This window comes from Coptis chinensis, chromosome 6 (assembly GCF_015680905.1).
Source record: "Coptis chinensis isolate HL-2020 chromosome 6, ASM1568090v1, whole genome shotgun sequence".
Classification (NCBI taxonomy): Eukaryota; Viridiplantae; Streptophyta; class Magnoliopsida; order Ranunculales; family Ranunculaceae; genus Coptis; species Coptis chinensis.
This window is the reverse complement of record NC_141461.1, coordinates 15,615,123-15,633,158: the sequence shown is the minus strand read 5'-3', so window position 1 is coordinate 15,633,158 and position 18,036 is coordinate 15,615,123. Positions and strand designations below refer to the sequence as shown.

General features: G+C 36.1%; 2 protein-coding genes across 2 annotated transcripts; one reads left to right on the top strand and one right to left on the bottom strand.

The window, feature by feature from the left end:
• Window positions 1-2,885: 2,885 nt before the first annotated feature.
• Window positions 2,886-4,770, top strand: LOC147491718 (protein STRICTOSIDINE SYNTHASE-LIKE 5-like). Its single transcript, XM_086569010.1, is given in 5 exon segments — window positions 2,886-3,460; window positions 3,545-3,852; window positions 4,072-4,105; window positions 4,107-4,205; window positions 4,394-4,770. Coding segments are annotated over 5 exon segments (1,149 nt in total). The 5' UTR covers window positions 2,886-3,022; the 3' UTR covers window positions 4,664-4,770.
• Window positions 4,771-5,206: 436 nt separating this feature from the next.
• On the bottom strand, window positions 5,207-17,091 carry LOC147491717 (pre-rRNA-processing TSR1-like protein). The gene is made up of 20 exons (XM_086569009.1): window positions 16,788-17,091; window positions 16,637-16,714; window positions 16,054-16,185; window positions 15,133-15,183; window positions 14,865-15,008; window positions 14,656-14,778; window positions 13,935-14,012; window positions 13,073-13,165; window positions 12,836-12,958; window positions 12,548-12,631; window positions 11,413-11,511; window positions 11,123-11,314; window positions 10,386-10,461; window positions 9,089-9,192; window positions 8,735-8,994; window positions 7,654-7,740; window positions 7,337-7,570; window positions 6,348-6,426; window positions 6,180-6,243; window positions 5,207-5,697 (listed from the first exon to the last, which is right to left on the bottom strand). Exons 1-20 carry the CDS (start codon window positions 16,941-16,943, stop codon window positions 5,579-5,581), a joined length of 2,376 nt encoding a protein of 791 aa, XP_086425135.1. The 5' UTR covers window positions 16,944-17,091; the 3' UTR covers window positions 5,207-5,578.
• Between the last annotated feature and the right edge of the window lie 945 nt (window positions 17,092-18,036).

Below are 18,036 nucleotides of genomic sequence, written 5' to 3'. Positions count from 1 at the left end.
GTTCTCGGTGTTACAAGAGTACCTTAACAAGAACTTCGCTCCATAAGCCCAACTTGAGGCCCAGTATGTTATGTCAAAGGCCTAAAAGACACGTGTAATATGGGCAGGGACGGCAGGGTACAGGTTCACAATAAGGTGGAGACGTTTGATCGGTTGCTATTTGCTAACTTACTACAAGCTTCTCTGAACAAAAAATAGTGGCAAGGCCGCAAGGCTTAAGGACTTGAGTTCCAAATATGTATGTTTTAAAGCAAATTAACAAGGGGCGCGGTATTGGCATCCTAGGACTAGCACCCTTTTGATAAAAAGTAAAACAATAATTGTTATTTCTTATATATCTTTTTACACTCCCACATGTTTATAGTTCTATGGCAGGCAGTTGCCGCGATATCCCATATTCCATGGCAGGCAGTTGTCACGAGATCTCATATTCCACGGCAGACAGTTCCCGTGACATATTTTTTTTGTGTTTTTTATTTTTTTTTCACTTCAAATTTTGCGTATTTAACACACGCGACATATGGATATCTCATTTTCTTCTTTACAGTTTCTTTATACACTCCAAGAACAACACCAAAACCATGATAAAAAAAATATACAATCAAGCCATAATTTTGCTATCTCGCGGCAAATATTTTCATATGTTATAAGAAATTTTTGTGATCAAATTAATGAAGAAGAGTTTTGATAATTAACACAAGCAAAGACTCTATTTTTAATAAACAAAATCATCTCGCGATAACTAATTTTTTTTACGGTGGCTATTAAAAAAAAAATAAAAGGACCTACGACAACACCTTCTGTGGAATATGGGATCTCGCGGCAGCTGCTTGCTGTGGATTGTGCGATCCCGTGGCGGTACTTGCCGTTAGTGTTTTTTACATTTAATGGAGAGGTGCTAGTACCGTTGAATTGGTCAAAAGAGTGCTAGTCCTATTTATGGGGTGCCCCATAAGCAATGCAATTTTTTTTGGTTTCATTTGGTTATTTCTCAATAGAATGGTTAACGAGTAGTAGATTGTGACACGTGGGCCGCAAGGCAACCACATAAGAAACAACTACGACTACTTAACATGGTTGAATTTTGAAAAACACACATAAATTTTATTAATAGTATCCCTTACTGTATTTAAAAAAATTAGTACACATATCAAAAAATGGTGAAAACTAATAGTAAATTAAAATAATTATTTATGCAGTTGGATTAACTTGATAGGATGGGATTAATTTGATAGAATGGGAACAAGTGTCACTTACTCCCCTTTTGGTCTTAGAAAGTCAAGAAAGAATTTGGGTAAGTTTAGGTCTAAAATAGTACTCAGGACATTTCACATTAACAAGCACTTTATTCCAAAAAGTCCAGGCCCTAACGACCCTAACCCGCCCCTCCCCGACCACCCTAAAGCAAAAGCCCTCACAACCAAAGCCCTCACCACATAAATGCCTTCTAGAGAAAAAACATAGGCCGACCCTAACCAAAGCCCTAACCGCCCTCAACTTTCACTATAAATAATGCATACCATAATTGTCCAACTTTTTGTTAAATATTTTATTAAAATAACATTGTCGCTGGTTGAATTTAACTTGAAAAACACACATCATCAAGTCAAAGTCCATAAGTATTATTATTCCAATTTATTTTCTCACTGTATTTTTTATTCACATCCAGTCCCAAGTCTAAAACTAAAGATTTCCTTCCACATCATTAAAGCAAAATCATATCCAAAAACAATCTTTGTCGGAAAAATGGTTTGAAAACTTTATCCAGTAAATTAAAATATTTTTATTTTCATATACAAAGTTGGATCACTTTTAAATTAGATAAAGGAATGGGAATCTATTATAGAAATTTTATGATATTACAAATAGTTTAACAACTTCCATGTCTATTATGTTTCTTCTTTATATCTATTACTTCTTCCTTTAAAATGATAATATAATTATTTGTCTTATTTCAATGTTAAATGTAATTTTAGAAAGAATTTTAGATTGTGGATGTGCATTTTAAATTTTGTTTATTGGTTGGACTTTGAGTTTGGTCTAAAATGATTTTTAAACTCAGGAAATGAGTTTTAAACCGATGTAGTAAAAAGAAAATATATAGGCGGCCACAGGTTTAACAAGCACTTTATTCCAAAAGTCCAGATTGACGTAGTAGACTAGTAGGTAGCAAAGGGTCTGCGCTATTATATGGGGCATGGGCCGGGAACATCATCATATCGACATATCTATTCACCTAACACGGCCACACGGGACTGCCATTCTAAGGTGGATGATGTCACAACTTCCTTTCTTAGCACGCTGTGGAAAAAATTGAAAAGGAAAAAAAAAAAAAAAAAAAATAATCTTGGATCATATATTCTTAGGTGATTGAAATATGTAATGGAGAAAAAATTTGTGCACGGGTAGGAGTGAATATGTTGGATGCAAATTATTTCTAGAAAATCTATTTCTCGATTCTCTTGTTGACAGAACTTAGAAGTATCAGAGAAATTAGAAATGAACATAGTATACTGATTAGAGTCAATAGGAATAGCATAAAAAAGTTCCGTTTGAGCATCGAAGCATAAATCAAATCTCGAATTTTGAAAACTAGTTTCATACCAATTCTAAATCTCTAGAATGTCTAATAAAGGAATCTGAAATACCACGATTTGCACGATGTCGGCCGACAGTTTTTCTATGTTTATTTTTATTTTTATTTTTATTTTTAAAGAGAATGCCACTTTTCGTAAAATGTTGGCATTTGAGCTGCCTAGATTGTGATTATTTCCTACTTTTACGTTGTGATTGAAGTCATAAAAGTATTTAGAGAATGACAAATTGGAGCATCTCAAGTTTGAGGATCTTTCGTCCATGCATCTTGGCTCACTTCCTTGAAATTTAGCAAACCAGACAGGAAGCTCATACAAATGACGAGCTAACATATATGTCCCGTGAAACAACTAACGCCATAACAACCTCTTTGGCTCTTTCACGTCTCAAGTTCCTTCACAGTTAACTACCAAGTTAATTCATCCCCATGGCCGAGTCAACTAATATTTCTTCTTCTTCACTCACTACCAAGTCTCCAAGTAGATCATGGGCTGGGCTCCTAGTTCTTATTCTCTCGCCCGTACTCGTTTCTTTGCTTGTTTACCGACTCGATGACTTTGACTCAGCTCCATATCCTGATTCTGCTCTGTCTTTGGATACTATTTTTGTGCCAAAGCATCATGGCCATGTTCTGAATGTGACAGAAAAACTCGGAAACGGGATTTTGTCTGGACCTGAAGACATTGCCTATGATTCCGAATCGCGAGTCATTTATACAGGTTGCAGTGACGGTTGGATTAAACGACTTATGGTTACTCAATCGGTTAGTGAAGTGACTGTGGAGAACTGGGTACATGTTGGTGGTAGACCCCTTGGACTTGCTTTTGGACTGGATAAAGAGCTCATAGTTGCTGAGCCTGATAAGGTGAGTTATCTAGCTAACTTAGAACGTAACAGTAGGCCATTGGGCAACACATAGCCCCTAACATCTTCAAATATTGCATGGCAGGGTCTTTTGAAGGTGACCAAAGACGGAGAAATAACATTGTTGACAGATGAAGCAGAGGGATTGAGATTCAAACTAACTGATGGTGTTGATATTGATCAAAGTGGTTTGATTTATTTCACAGACGCATCTTACAAATACAGTGTGCACGACCACGTACTTGACATTTTTGAAGGGCGACCATATGGCAGATTAATGAGCTTTGATCCATCAACTAAGCAAACGCAAGTACTTGTTCGTGACCTCTATTTTGCAAATGGGGTTGCGTTATCACCACAGCAAGATTTTGTTGTCTTCTGTGAAACTATTTTGTGAGTAGCATTAGCCCTGGTTAAGATATCATTTTCAATCAACTCAAGTAATCCTGATTTGGCATTGTATCAGTATTTGGAATACTGGAGTGCTTACTCATTGCTAATCTTTGCTATGGGTAAACTACGCAGGGTATATGACTAGAGTTGTTCACATTTTACCAGTTGATTAGTCTCTTTTTATACCTTCTTTTTATGTTTTGTGTGAATCTTTTGCAGGCGAAGGTGTCGAATGTATCACATCAAAGGCGAGAAAAGTGGGGTCCGTAGATAACTTTGTTGATAGTTTGCCAGGGTACCCAGACAACATCAGATATGATGGAGAAGGCAAATTTTGGATTGGTTTAACATCGGTAAAATAAAATTTTATTCCTGATTACTTTCTATAGTTATTATTCAACCTGATCTTGATTGTAAAAATTAAAGTTCGCATTGGGTCTAATTACTCACAACTCAATTGTTAACTTCATACAGTAACACCTCAATCACATTTATGCCTAGACTTGCATAACACTTTCCTCTTCATTTTTAATCTTACAAGGGGAGGGCAACGGCTGGGGATTTCATTTTGAAGAATCCGATGATGCGAAAGATCATAGTAATTCTTTCAAGGTATTTTGACGTCCCAATTACGCAGAAAGATGGGGGCGTTATCGCTGTGAATTTGAATGGAGAAGTGATCGGCCTCTACACTGATCCTGGGTTGGCTGGGGTCACAGGCGGAGTTAAGATTGAAGAACATCTATACTATGCATCCCTTGCAGCATCGTACATTGGCCGAGTGAATGTGACCCATACGGACAATGTATAACAATGTATTTGAATCTGCAAATGAAGCTTTCACTTTTAATAACTTCAGGAACTTCCTTTAAACCTCGGAATACAAATATGAGAGAGAGAGCGCACTATTTGGAGATCTTTTGAGCTTTCTTGTGTTTCATTGCTTTCGTAGACCAACATTACGCAATTAAACCACGGAGAACCAAATATTAGAACTTGTAACATAGTCCTCAACATAATATTAGATTATGAACAACACGTTTACAAAACTGATACTAGTTAGCAATATCATTATGTGAGCATTTAGAAGAAAACTAACTAAAAAACAAACAAAAACTGATTCACACACACGTTTGCAAATGGTTACACGCTGTTTTCATAGACACCGATCATCTCGACCCTTGGTTAAACCTTGCACCATACCTGATGGATTTTATCTTGAAACCAGGCATCTAATTGGCTTAGGGAATCTAAAGGGTCAACATTTGTAAGCATTTCTCAAGTCCATAAAGTTTTGATTCAGTCCTTCGAAACACCAAACTACCAAATGCATGCATCATCAGAACTCTAATTCTGCAGTAAACAAAAATTTCCTTTCCAAAAACTGGAGTATACAACTCTCACAAGTCACAAAACACGCGAACATGCAATTATTGCTATCAGTATGACCCAAAATATTCATACACTGACAATACCGATATAACAGAAATTTCAATAAACACATGAAAGCACCATGGAATATTTGATGAAGACCCCCAAACTTCAGTGTGGTAAAGATTCCTTCCAATGAAAAATTACTGTAACTCTCACCAAAGTGTCAAATGTGAGGCTCGCACTATCATTCAGGGCCACAGCTCCATCCCACTAAAAAACACTTTCATTCTGGTGCTAAACACACAGACCAACCCTCCAAACATGATAAATAACTGCACTAACCTCCCACTGGTCAAGCATTAATCATTGGGTATCGTTGTTCTGGCCATTTGGGATATACGCGCTTGAACAAACTCATGCAAACAGTGTCGTGCTGTTGAACAATTCCATTGAAGATACACTTCATCGCTCCTGAAAAACATACAAGAAAACAGTATCATTTACCACTTGTAAATTATGAAAACAACCCAATCCATGTGCATTCTTTCCGAATATAAGAAGATGGTACGTCATTTTAGGGTAAGTTATTGGCCTATCCAGAAAACCACAAACCATGGTTAATAAGACCTTGACTTGACTGGGGGGAAAAAATGTCAGCACCATGATTTTTAAAGACACGTTTGTTTTCCTTTATTTCTTCCCTGACCCTTAACCAAATTACTAGCAACGGAATAATTCAGGGAAACTGGACATGAATCACAGCCACTAGAATGGATAACCATGTTCTTGGAACTTCCTAGGTTGAAATGAGTAAGTATCTTTTGATCCGAACCCATATTTGGTAATTCCCAAATGACAACTACACAGGTAGATCAAGACAGGAGGCACTCCTCAACCTAGGTATACCACTCCAACTTCTTAGCAAAGAACTACTACTAAATTGAGTACCATACCATGTGTACCAACAGGTTCCTTTACACGACCACGGCGACCGCATTTTGTCCAGACCTCTATGGGCTGCAAAAACACCAAGCCACAGGAAAACATTATATATCTAGCTTAACAACCACCAAGACATAAACAGCAACAATATGGAATCTCAAAGATGGTGATTTTCTTACTTTGAACCACCGTACATCTTCAGGAGTATGGAACATATACCGAACTGTGGCTTTTAATTTCGACACTCTTTGAGGATAACTGCAATAGCAAATAGAAGGTTTAGGAAGGAGTAACTTTAAGAAAAACTTTATCCTTAAAAGTTCACCATATATATAAAAAATATAACAGACAGATTACATAGAATACAAGGTTTTAAGTAAAGTAGCAAGAAGCTACTTGCCCCACTCAAGCTCCCCAAATTACAAAAGTGCACTCATCTCATAAGCCTAACACAATAACGCTAAAATGTTATTAAAGATTAAGTAATAAATACAGTAATAAACATTAGCATATAGATATTGTAAAACAAATACTGATAAAAGAAACTTTACATCAATCTTACCAAGTCATTATTATTTATTTTCTTTATTAAGCAACAGGGAGATATTACCATGCCATTAAACATGTACTAATAGGAATACAAATCCTGTACTGTGTGTAGTGGAGTACAAGTATATATCATAATTCATAAAGCCTACAAAGAGAACTGAAAAGGATAACTACTTTATATCTTCAATCATTTTAGTGAAATACGTCATTTGTTTGTCGTCATTAAAGTAAGTAGTAATGTAAACAAAAACATGGGCGTGAGACGATATTTTGAGGATCAATGTAATAAATCATTAAATATAAAACTCATATCTGCAAAAACAATAAGTGTTTCTGTTAAATGGAGCAAGTCCTGACAGTACTTAATTCATCTCCAATTCAAACTGCATCTACACAAGTGTACAAATGTTAGAATCTTTTGGACAAATTCATTTCTCGGACCCCTAACATTCACCACTAAACTTAAACCACAACACTGATATTTACATGCCCATCAATAATCAAATTCAGGCATGTAAACTTATTTCCAAATGACAAACCACTTATCGAGCTATCGGTCAGCAAAAAAATCCAGCACCCTTGAGCATTCTAACAATATATAAACTGTAGTAAAGCATACCCCGTCAAAATGATCTTCTTAAGAATTATCCTATTTGGGTCAATGCTTCTCAACGAACCAACAGCAGCAACAGCAGCTGGAGTAACCTCTCCATCCCCATTCTTCAAGACAATTAAAGGTAGAGGAGGAAATGAAATTGGAGCAAAAACTGAAGCAATGGAAAAGCGTCCTGCATGTAGAAATCTCTCCATTTTGTGCTTGTCAGAGCTTATAGCATCAGATGAGAATATTGGCCTGCAAAAAATCGTCATTTTAATATGTACATAGAAAGACACAATGGTAACACAGAGATAAGTTTCTGATACTACAAGGATTACCTTGCGACAAATTGACGGAATCCAACGTGAAAGATTAGATCTTCCTTAGCTTTAATAGGAGCATTATATGAATCATGTTTCTTTATGCTGCATGAAAGAGAAAATTTTGAAAAGGTGTCGACATTGAAGGAAACTTAATTAGACATGGACTTTTTATCTTGAGCAAAAATGATGCACTACATATGCAACACATAAGCCACATACTTCAGCATATAAGTTTAACAAAGACTTTAAAGCCCTTCATCTGTATAAGAAAAAGGGAACAAAAGAACAATATAACACATAATATACTTCGAGGTTACAAAAACACAAAGGAAAGGGAAGGTCATTTACAAGCTGATCAAGTCCAATAATAGCACTCAAACTATAATTACTTGTAAGACGTAGAAAAAGAAGCATGATGAGGACAAAACAGCTAAGTGAAACATCAAGGCAATAAAGGCGAAACCTTATAATGACAATAGCTAAGGACTACTGATCTAAGTAAAAGAAAACAAGAGTACGACAGTCAATTCATCAAAACTCTAGGTTATAAACATTCATCCGAGAAACTTTGAAATTCACAAACAATTTTCCTATGGGGTACTGGTGGCTCGTTTTCCTATTTGTTTGGGAAGGCGGTGTTTCAATATGCTATAAATATTATCAAATAAGTCAAATTGGCGCATAGAAAAGAAAAAATACTTTATGCAATAACATTTATCTCTGCTTCTCATCAGCCGTCCAAGGGAAACTAAATTTGGTACTATTGTTTAGTGCCATGGTCCAAATAAAATCAAAAGCATAGTCCAACCCCATCATACAGGTACGAGGGAAGACCAGGACAAGACCTTTCTACTGGCAAGAAATGCAAAATGGAAAACGAGCTAGTATGGCACTGTTAATCTTCAAGCTTTAAAGCAGACTAGCATATCAAAACCGAAAGCAGAGAATATATATGATATGCTCAAGTTGGATCTCCATGCACAGAGCATGAATCACTATTACATTGCATAAATTCAAGATCAACATGTTCCAAACCATGATAACTTGGGGATAATAACTTGCCCTCAGTTGAACAGCACCTATTGCAAAGACATACCTAAAATGAAGAACTGACATTTTTGACTCGTGCTGCAAAAGCCCACATACAAGCACAGGTGATGTCTTTGCCAAGGAACATATCTTAGAAGCGACATCAAGAGGTACTGCCTTGATATGAACCCTTACATAGGAACCAGACGGTATGCATTCCTCCAAACTCCCTTGTTCCACCTCTAAAGCTTTCGCAAGGACGTGTTTCTGTGTTCTTGTGAAGTTGTCAAATGCAAAAATTCTAGCATATTCAGGAGGTAGAGATTCCTGTAATCAGTCAAGCAGAATAGAGGGGCTAGTAAATCAGAAAGCCAGAAGATAGTATGAGATGAAAAATTATAGTTATCGTAATATTACTAACTTTTGGATCCCATGATGAGGTTCTAAACGACTTCACACCTCTGTACTTGGCAAAACGTTTTCGAGCAGGAACATCCAATGGAGCATCCACTTCATCAGGAAAATCTGAGACCATACAAAATAAATACAACAGTTACTAAATTTTCTCTAAAGCTGTTGTTACCTACATAGGAAAATACCAGGAAATCACGAATCGTTACGAGTGAAATAAAACCTACGCATACAAAGGTGATGTGTTCAAGCTTGTAGAAGGACATTGCAATACACTGTCTAACTACCTGCGGAATCATTTGTGCCCCCCCCCCCTACGCATACTAAGGTGATGTGTTCAAGCTTGTAGAAGGACATTGTAATACACTGTCTAACTACCTGCGGAATCATTTGCGCCCCCTCCCCCCCCCTCCCTACACACACACACACTTTCTTCTGTACATATTTTAGTCACCTCTTGTATTAAGTTAAATTTGTTATGTAATTGCTTGAAATTTCAAATATGTAGTAATACTACTAGACCACTAATAGTAACTCTGAGCACAACTAAACAAGCAAATCAAACAATAGTAATTTTTAAATCTACATAAGTAAATTAACAAAATTTATATGCAAAACTAGAAATACTAATTTAACACTATTTTGTAATTAGCCATCCAGAAAGGTTAAAACTGGTGTCAATTTGTGGCAATCAAATAAAAATCGCTAATCAACTTTCAAAGATGAAAAAAGTACAAACATTAACCTGAAGAGGAAAAAAAAATCAGGTGAAGGCATAACTGTTCCATTCATGCAGTTTAAAGGAGAACGTAATAAACTCTTTGACACTGATACAACCTTGAGTCTCTTCAAATATTGGTGAAGACGTTTCTCAGCAAGAATATGGGTACAGAAATAGTTTAGAGCAATTTAGGAAGGTTGAGAATTGGAAGAGAGGAAAATCGAGAATAAACTAAGAGTTTTGATAAAGTTGGACTGAAGTCACTTTGTGCCCAGGCTCACCAAGGCAGAGGTTGAGCAGGAGGAAGAGGCGACAAACATGATTACACCTACTGCCAGCATCAGTAACCAAGATATATATCACATAGTGACTCAGTTTCAAGATATTTATGCTGAAGGCATATTTATTCACTAGTTAATAAGAATATACTAATGCCATAATGACTTTAAGCTTGCAAAACCTATCACTATGGATGTATAATTACTGATATCAATGACTGCACAACATGTTTCTGCCTCAATAGTATATCAACACATACTCTCAAATATAGAAACGCCGTACAGTCTATAAAAGAGAAAAAAAATACCCTCATCTTCAGCATGTGCTTCTTTAATCTTACGAATCTCGTCTTCTATTTGCTCCCTTGTCAAATTTTCAGCATCCTGAAAGAAGGTATATTGTATTTAAAAATATGTTAGACCGCATTCAAACATTTGTCATTTGTGGCATGAATGCTTACGAAATAAGTTTGTAAAATTTTTACACTTTTCAAAATTACCTTGCTTAATTAAAACTAATTGCACTATTGTGCAACGGTCATAAAACTACCATGAACCATGAACAATTCATATTCCTAAAAGAAATCCATGTCGGACAAACGGACAGATTATGCACACGATTTCAAACAAGGGTTTCTTCTATACCCTAAAAGATTAAAAAAAAATAGTATATTAACATAGTTACAACTCCGTGATATACCACTTTCGTAGTTCTTTATTTGGAAGGATGCGCTTTGTAAGGTCTTGAGCCCAAGAATTAGTTGTCTAAGCAAAAATTAGTAATAGTTCTCTTTATAATTAGTTGTGTCGTGTCCTACTTCAAATAGGTCTTCGTGTTGGACACCGACAAGCGTATCGTGTCAATGTGACTTGGTATAACTAAAATAAAGTGTTCACTTAGTTAGACCTAGACATTAGGAATAACTCTTGGATGATAATGATTAAAATGTTCCACAAACCTAGAGATAATACTTAAAGGATAAAACTGACCAGATCTCCCATTACTCAGTATTCGATGTCAAAATATAGTGAATGAGAATCTCACCATCATAGCAGTACCAGTTTCAGTTTCGCCATCAGAATGAAGAGAGAGAGATTCTTGGTCTTCATCTAGACCAGAATGGGTACCATCCTCACGGCAAGAGAGCTCATTTTCTCCATCCAGCACCATACCATCTTCATCATTATCATCACTATCTGAATCTTCCTCACCTGAATCCTCCACAATCCATGCAGCCTAAACCATTTGTACATTATTAGGAGCTTATCAAGAACGAGGAGTACCTTTCATGACAAGTATAAATACTTAAAAACAAGTATATAAATTATAAAGACCTGATAATCTGAGGTGCCTCGAGGAAGGATCTTCTTTTTTTGCTTTTTTTGTTGGCGAAGCTCATCAGCCTCAGTCATTTCTGCTTCAGTTGGCCATGTCTGATAAGATAGAGAAATGTTGTTATAGAGATATCTTGGAATCCTAACAACAAGTTTATATAACGACAAGAAAACAAACGGTCTCAAGATGAGAGGAACTTGTAATATGCATCACAGACCTACTATAGTACACTTTTTTTATTAACCGCAAAATACATCAGGTTGAATGGTTGATAACGTTTGTGAGCAGAAAAATTCCCAATAGAAGGAACTCGGTATCAATTGTCATGCTACTTATATAACAAAACGCACATGAACACAGGTACGAAGAACTAAGCATGGTCTGTACAGTGAACCTGACAAACCATATTAGTGTCTGCATGTACCTGAAAAGTCAATTGTGAAAATGGTGTTCAACCCAGTAAATTCAATTAAAAATTGGAGTGTCCTAATTTACTAGTTGATAAATAAATGCTAAGGGATGTACAGTAAGTGTTGATTGCCTACTGTTTAAACTAAATGTATGGTTGTGGCCTGTGGTAAGGCATTCTTAATATCTTACCCACTTTCAAGAGTGGGATTAAGATTAGAGAGGGCAGCGGCAACAAATGTTCTTTTTGGATGGATACTTGGGCAGGAGACAAGGCTCCGGCCGAGCATTTCTCTCTAATTTATCAAGCATCAACGAACAAAAGGGGTCTCGTACATGAGTACGCACACAATGATGATCTAGTGCCTGGAACTTGTTATGGCACTAGAAGTCCACAGTCCACTAACTACCAGAGAAGGAAGCACAGTTTCAAAGACCTGATCCTAGAATGGTCCAATGTTATAGATGGAGACTGAAGACTGATGATCTGCTTGAGTGAGGGTACCGTGCTTGTCTTTCTTTTTCTTTTCTTTTGTATATATGACAGATTTCAAATAGGTTTAATGCATATTTGTACTAAATGCACACTGCTAACCACAATGACAAGTCGGAGAGCAAATAATAGAAGTCATCGACGATGTGGGAGAATGCAAAAGGGGACTACAGCCAAAGATGTTCTGCAATAAGATAAACATGGTAGAACTGTAGAAGCAGCACGATGCTTACTTGTTCTCCAGCAAGAGGATCTGGCGCATTTTCAAACAATAAAGCTTCTTGCTTTAACGGGTCAGGAAGTAAGGACCTAATAACCTGCATTAAGAAGAGATGCTGAGAACTTAAGAGCTTCAACAAATATAATTTTGATTGAAGAATTAAGGAATAGTAAATACCGAACACATTTTTTCTCTGCAGAAAAGTTAAAAGCAATAAAACAATGTCCCAGATAGAAAAGAAAAAGATGAATAACAAACTTTTACCCCCACTCTATTTTTATGCAAAAGAAAGAGTAAGCACCTGTAAATCATGTATATGATCTGAATCCATTGAGTCTCGGTCTTTCTTAGAATTTAATGGATATGGATCCTTGAGAATGTCTATTTTGCACAATTGAAAATCCCCTGCACCTGACACATGAACCTAATCCGAAGAAAGAATAGAGACGTGACTGAGCAGAAACATAAATAAATATAACAAAAACATGACACCATCATAGTCAGACACCAAAATCATGCCAAAGAAGTAACAAATTACCAGTTGATTCACAGAGAGGCTGCGGGAACGGAGATAACCAGAGAGGAGGAGGGTACATATTCCTGGATTCCCATCATCCACCGCCAAATCAACCTGTAGCATAACAATAAAGTGAGAAATAAATTGGATAAAATTACAATGCAGAAGAAGATTTACAGCGAATTTTTTTACAAAACAACATTTTAGGGATAAACTCATTAATTGAGCGTCGATGAATTTTGCATTTCACAGTAGCTTGTTAAGAACAAAATACAAGCAATGCACTAATTCCTAACCCTGATAAACCGCAGAGTAGTCATAACTAAGAGAAAAACATCAACTTAACTCTGCAATTGTAATAGAAAGATGCATAGACCTTATTAGTATGCAAATTATAACTATAAATAAACAATAAACAAAACAGAAAAGAAAGTGTGGAGCCATACACCTCGAGGTGAAGAGGGATGTAGATTAGATGGTTTTTTCATGTACGGATATACTTTGATGCTTAATATATTTCCGAAAATATAGAAAATAATAAAATCCTTTTAATTTACAACTATATATACTTTCCTTTTGCTACAATGAAATACTGTAATAAAAAACATCACACTGTTACGCCATAATGCAAACACAATTAGGTCAGATTTACAGAACCAGATCCTTAAAAATTAAAACCCTCAAAATAGGTTCAAGGAGACCCAACACCCAATCCCAGACAGTTTCCACACTCTTAGAGATAATTTGTCTCTCAACTCTCAAATATGTACTCTGCTGGAACTATAGTTGAGTTTGAACACTAGATTGTTCTGACTCTAAAACTGATCAGGTGAATCACAAAATGGGATCCACTACTAGGAAATTCTTAGTTAAAGAGCCACACCTCCTGAGCCATGAGGTAAGGTCGTTGACTTCTCCAGTGAGGAAGAGTAATACGTTGCTCCTTGAAAAGCCACAGGAACTGCAAACAATACAAACCCAATAGCCAATCAAAAAAAAAAATACAAAACCAATAATGGAACATATAGCATGTAAACAAAGTTCAATCAGAGAAAGGGAGAGGGGGGTAAATAGTTGGGAAAAAGTTAGCAGCTATGATGCACAGATAAGGGTACGGATACTGATACGGCGACACCGGTACGGAGTATGATGCAGCTTTTTTGAAATATTAGGATACGGGTACGGCCTGTGGGTACGGCTAATTAATATGAATATTTTAAAATGTGTATTCTGAAAATTATGTTAGTAGTTCTTTGAGTAAAGTTAGTCAGGAACATGTGAAAAACTATTATAGCACGTGTCAAAGTCAATACAGCTTGAAGCCTCAAGAACAATTTACATTTGAACGGAGTAAAACTATCGGATCAGGTCTATTTCTGGGATTCCAGTACCCTAGAAGTTTCCTAGAAGTATTCAGTACCCGTATCAGTATCGTGCCCGACCGATACGGGTGCAATGACATTTTAGGAGTATCCGTGCATCATAGGTTAGCAACATAAACTGAAATTCAAAAAAATAAGAATTTTGTTTCTACAGCCAACAAACTCAATTACAAGGTTATGGTGGTAAGTAGTAACTCGGCCAAAATGGTGGTGCAACACTACCTTGTGAAGCTCATCCTTTGTATCTGCTGGATAAAACTTAGAATCTTCTGGAAATTCAGATGCGAGGTTAGACATGCACATCTTCTTCAGCTCGTTTCTTTTTTTCAACTCCACAGGTAGGTCCTACAGGCACATATAAAAAGTTTTAGCCACACTTTGCAACTTTGCTGAGCTAGCATGGTGGTATGGCACAGACAAAAAGTGCTTACACGAATAAAAACGACAGTGCTTGGTAAACCAAGTGCCCTGAAGACCGAAAGGCATCGAGTTCCAAATGAATCTATGTAGGAGTTGGAGTTATCTTCTTCACATAAAGTATTGGCAGATGCTACGAAAGCAATCAGATCAGCAACCTGAGTTTCAGAGTGGGCCACAGAATCAAAACGATATCAAAGTGAATAAGTCAGATCACCATAATTATAGTTTTAGAGAGAATATGCATCTTCTGGTCCTACAAAAACATATTTCAATGAATACCTTGGCCATTTCCATGCACGCCAACAGATCCCCGTGAGGTGCTACCAATACCTGGCACAGACATTCCGAATTTTAGAATGAATGAATAATGACTGGTCGCACATCCAGTTCTTACCTCACAGACTATGTCTAGTCACTTGCATGCACTGACTCAGACCAAAAATTAACTAAGAGGACTTGGAATATTCCTGGTGCTAAACAAAATGGGAAGCGAAAAAGAACTGATATAGACATCTCATTAATCATTGTATACCTTCAACATAAATACAAAGGGTCACAAACTTGGTCTACTGAAAGCTAGGCTATTGGACAGGCAGGTATTAGCTAAATTAAGCAGGTTTTAAGCTTAGGTAACATAATTAGATAGACTAGTTTTCTTAATACTCAACACAGTTCTCTACGTACTAAAAGTCTAACAGAAGTCACTATACATGATACAAAGAAAAACCTTTTTATACTGATTTGGGAAGTGGTTAGCTATCAACATTTTACCATTTCTATCATGCAGTTCAGAGAAAAGAGAGTGTTTGTGCAAGGACATAGTGTTACAGTCTTATCCATCTTCAATACGGGTTACCATTTAATCAGCTATAGTTAAACATGCAAAACACCAAAACATGCTCTTTAGCGTGTAGGCAACACCAGGGACTCCCATTGGCAGTCATGGACAAATCATCATGTCGTTTTCAAGTTTTGATCTTTGAATTGTAGTATGTCAGTATGTGTATGTTTGTAGTGTATTCAGAAAATAATGCTCACAGAAACCTGTGGGTCTCACCTATCTTATGCTATCCCCCACATAATAGCAAATGTCATGCGTTCACCCCACCCCCAAAACAAGATGCAAGAACATTAATGGATAAAATGTACGCAACGAGGAAAGTATAAGAGCATAGAAAAAGTGTAAAAGGTGAAACACACCGTCGCTCTAAGTTTGTAATCAGGAGAAGAAACCGTCGTAGAGGCATCGTCTGCATTCTCCGGAGATAAAGATTTCAATAACTCTCTTGCAAGCTCATTTACGTTTACAGATGCAGAAAGGCCAAAAAGAACCTGATGAAAGAAAAAAAACGAAAAAAAACAAGAAATATAAGAATGATAAAATCTACTGATGCACAACAACTTATCAAGAGCCTTAAGTACAAGACCTACTTTGCAATGCACATATCTGTACCCTAAATGTCAAGTCTAAAGAAATCAATAAAGTTAACATATTAACCGTTATAATAAGCATAAAAGAAAAAAACTACACAAGCAGGTTTATACTTATATTTCTCTTTTCCAAGTGTTCAATTTCGCTTACCACTTCAAGAGTAATGTCATAGGCACATGCCTTGTTTTTTGAACGGGTACCAGTTATATGTATTTATAATATATCAATTTAATGACCAAACGAGACTGCCCTATGCACACCATTGATCGTGTTCAACGAACAAAGACAAAGCTATACTAAACTCTAGTCTTATGCAAATTAACATTAAATTGAAAGACATTCTACACTTACAATAACACGAGGCGGGCTAACTGAAGCACTAGATGATCTTTTCTCTTTCAAAACTGCTGCTCTTTTCTGATCACGTACCTAACAACAACAAAAAACACTTATTATCATAAAAAATAATTAAAAATTGAATCTTTATTTGATGAATGAATACCATTTTGTTACGTTGGTGTCTGGCAGCTTTACCGACATTATGGGTGGGTTTTGATATCCTGGACTTGTCTGTGCGGGCAGTTTTGTGGATTTGACGAGATGATTTTGAAGCGAAACGAGTTTTGTGAGCTTTGTTTATTTGCACTTTACCCGCCATTGAACTAAAACTTACTTTTGAGCTGCTTCCCTACTACTACCCTCTAAACAAACATAAACCCTATTTTTTAAACCCACCTTAAAAAAAAACATACGGAAAATTTTTATGGGAAAAAGTATTTTTTTATAAAATTTCTCAAGGAAAGAGATTTACTCCGGAAGAAAAGGAGGGTATGTGTGGTTTGGGCCTTTGGGCTCTGTTTGGTTGGGCCCATTCTGTGTTTAGCCGTTTAGGTGTAATCCGTTTGAAAAAACAGCCCAAGCTACCACGGCGACTTAATATAAAACTCAAACGAAAGAATACTTTTAAGCTAATTTTGAGCTAAAGCTCATAGTTTTAGTCGGTCTATTTGGAACCATTAAAAATCTCTTTTTAGATCTAAGAAAATGAAAAGAAAAATAAATTAAAAATACCGCTCGGGGAATTTTCACATTTGCAAATACTGTTTTAACTATTGCGGATTGTAGTTGATGAACTACTAATATTATGGGCACATCTGTGTAGTTGAAGTATTTTTACTAAGTTCCTTGCAAGTTCAAGATAGTCTTTTGTATTAGATGTGGTGTCTTCGGATAGGATTTTTAAGTAAATTAAGGGTAAATATATTTGTTAGTAGATTGGGAAGAGAATATGAACACATCAAATTCATTGTCACATCATGTTCTCTAACAAATTGATCGGTTGTTTAGGTGAAATCTAATATTCTCAAAAATTGTTAACTTCATTTGAAAAAACTTCATTGAGCTTGAACAACACATTGGTTTGAAGATGTGAGAGGTAAGATTTTTAGCGGGTTGCATTAATAGTTAATTGTTTAAGTTTTTAGAAATAACAAGTTTCCATTCAGCAACACTACTGATAATCATATTATTTCAATATATATCATTTAACAAGGGAAAAAAATATCTTTCAAGAGATAGATTGAAGGGCAGTTTGGGAGAAATGCTCTCTAACATTTTACTACTTCCTAGATTCATACTAAATTTTTGGACCCGTTCAACGAATGGGGACCGTTTTTATATGTTTTATTTTTATTTTTTTTTATTATGTATAAAAAATGTTATTTCAAAACTGAAATTTAAAATGTGGGTTG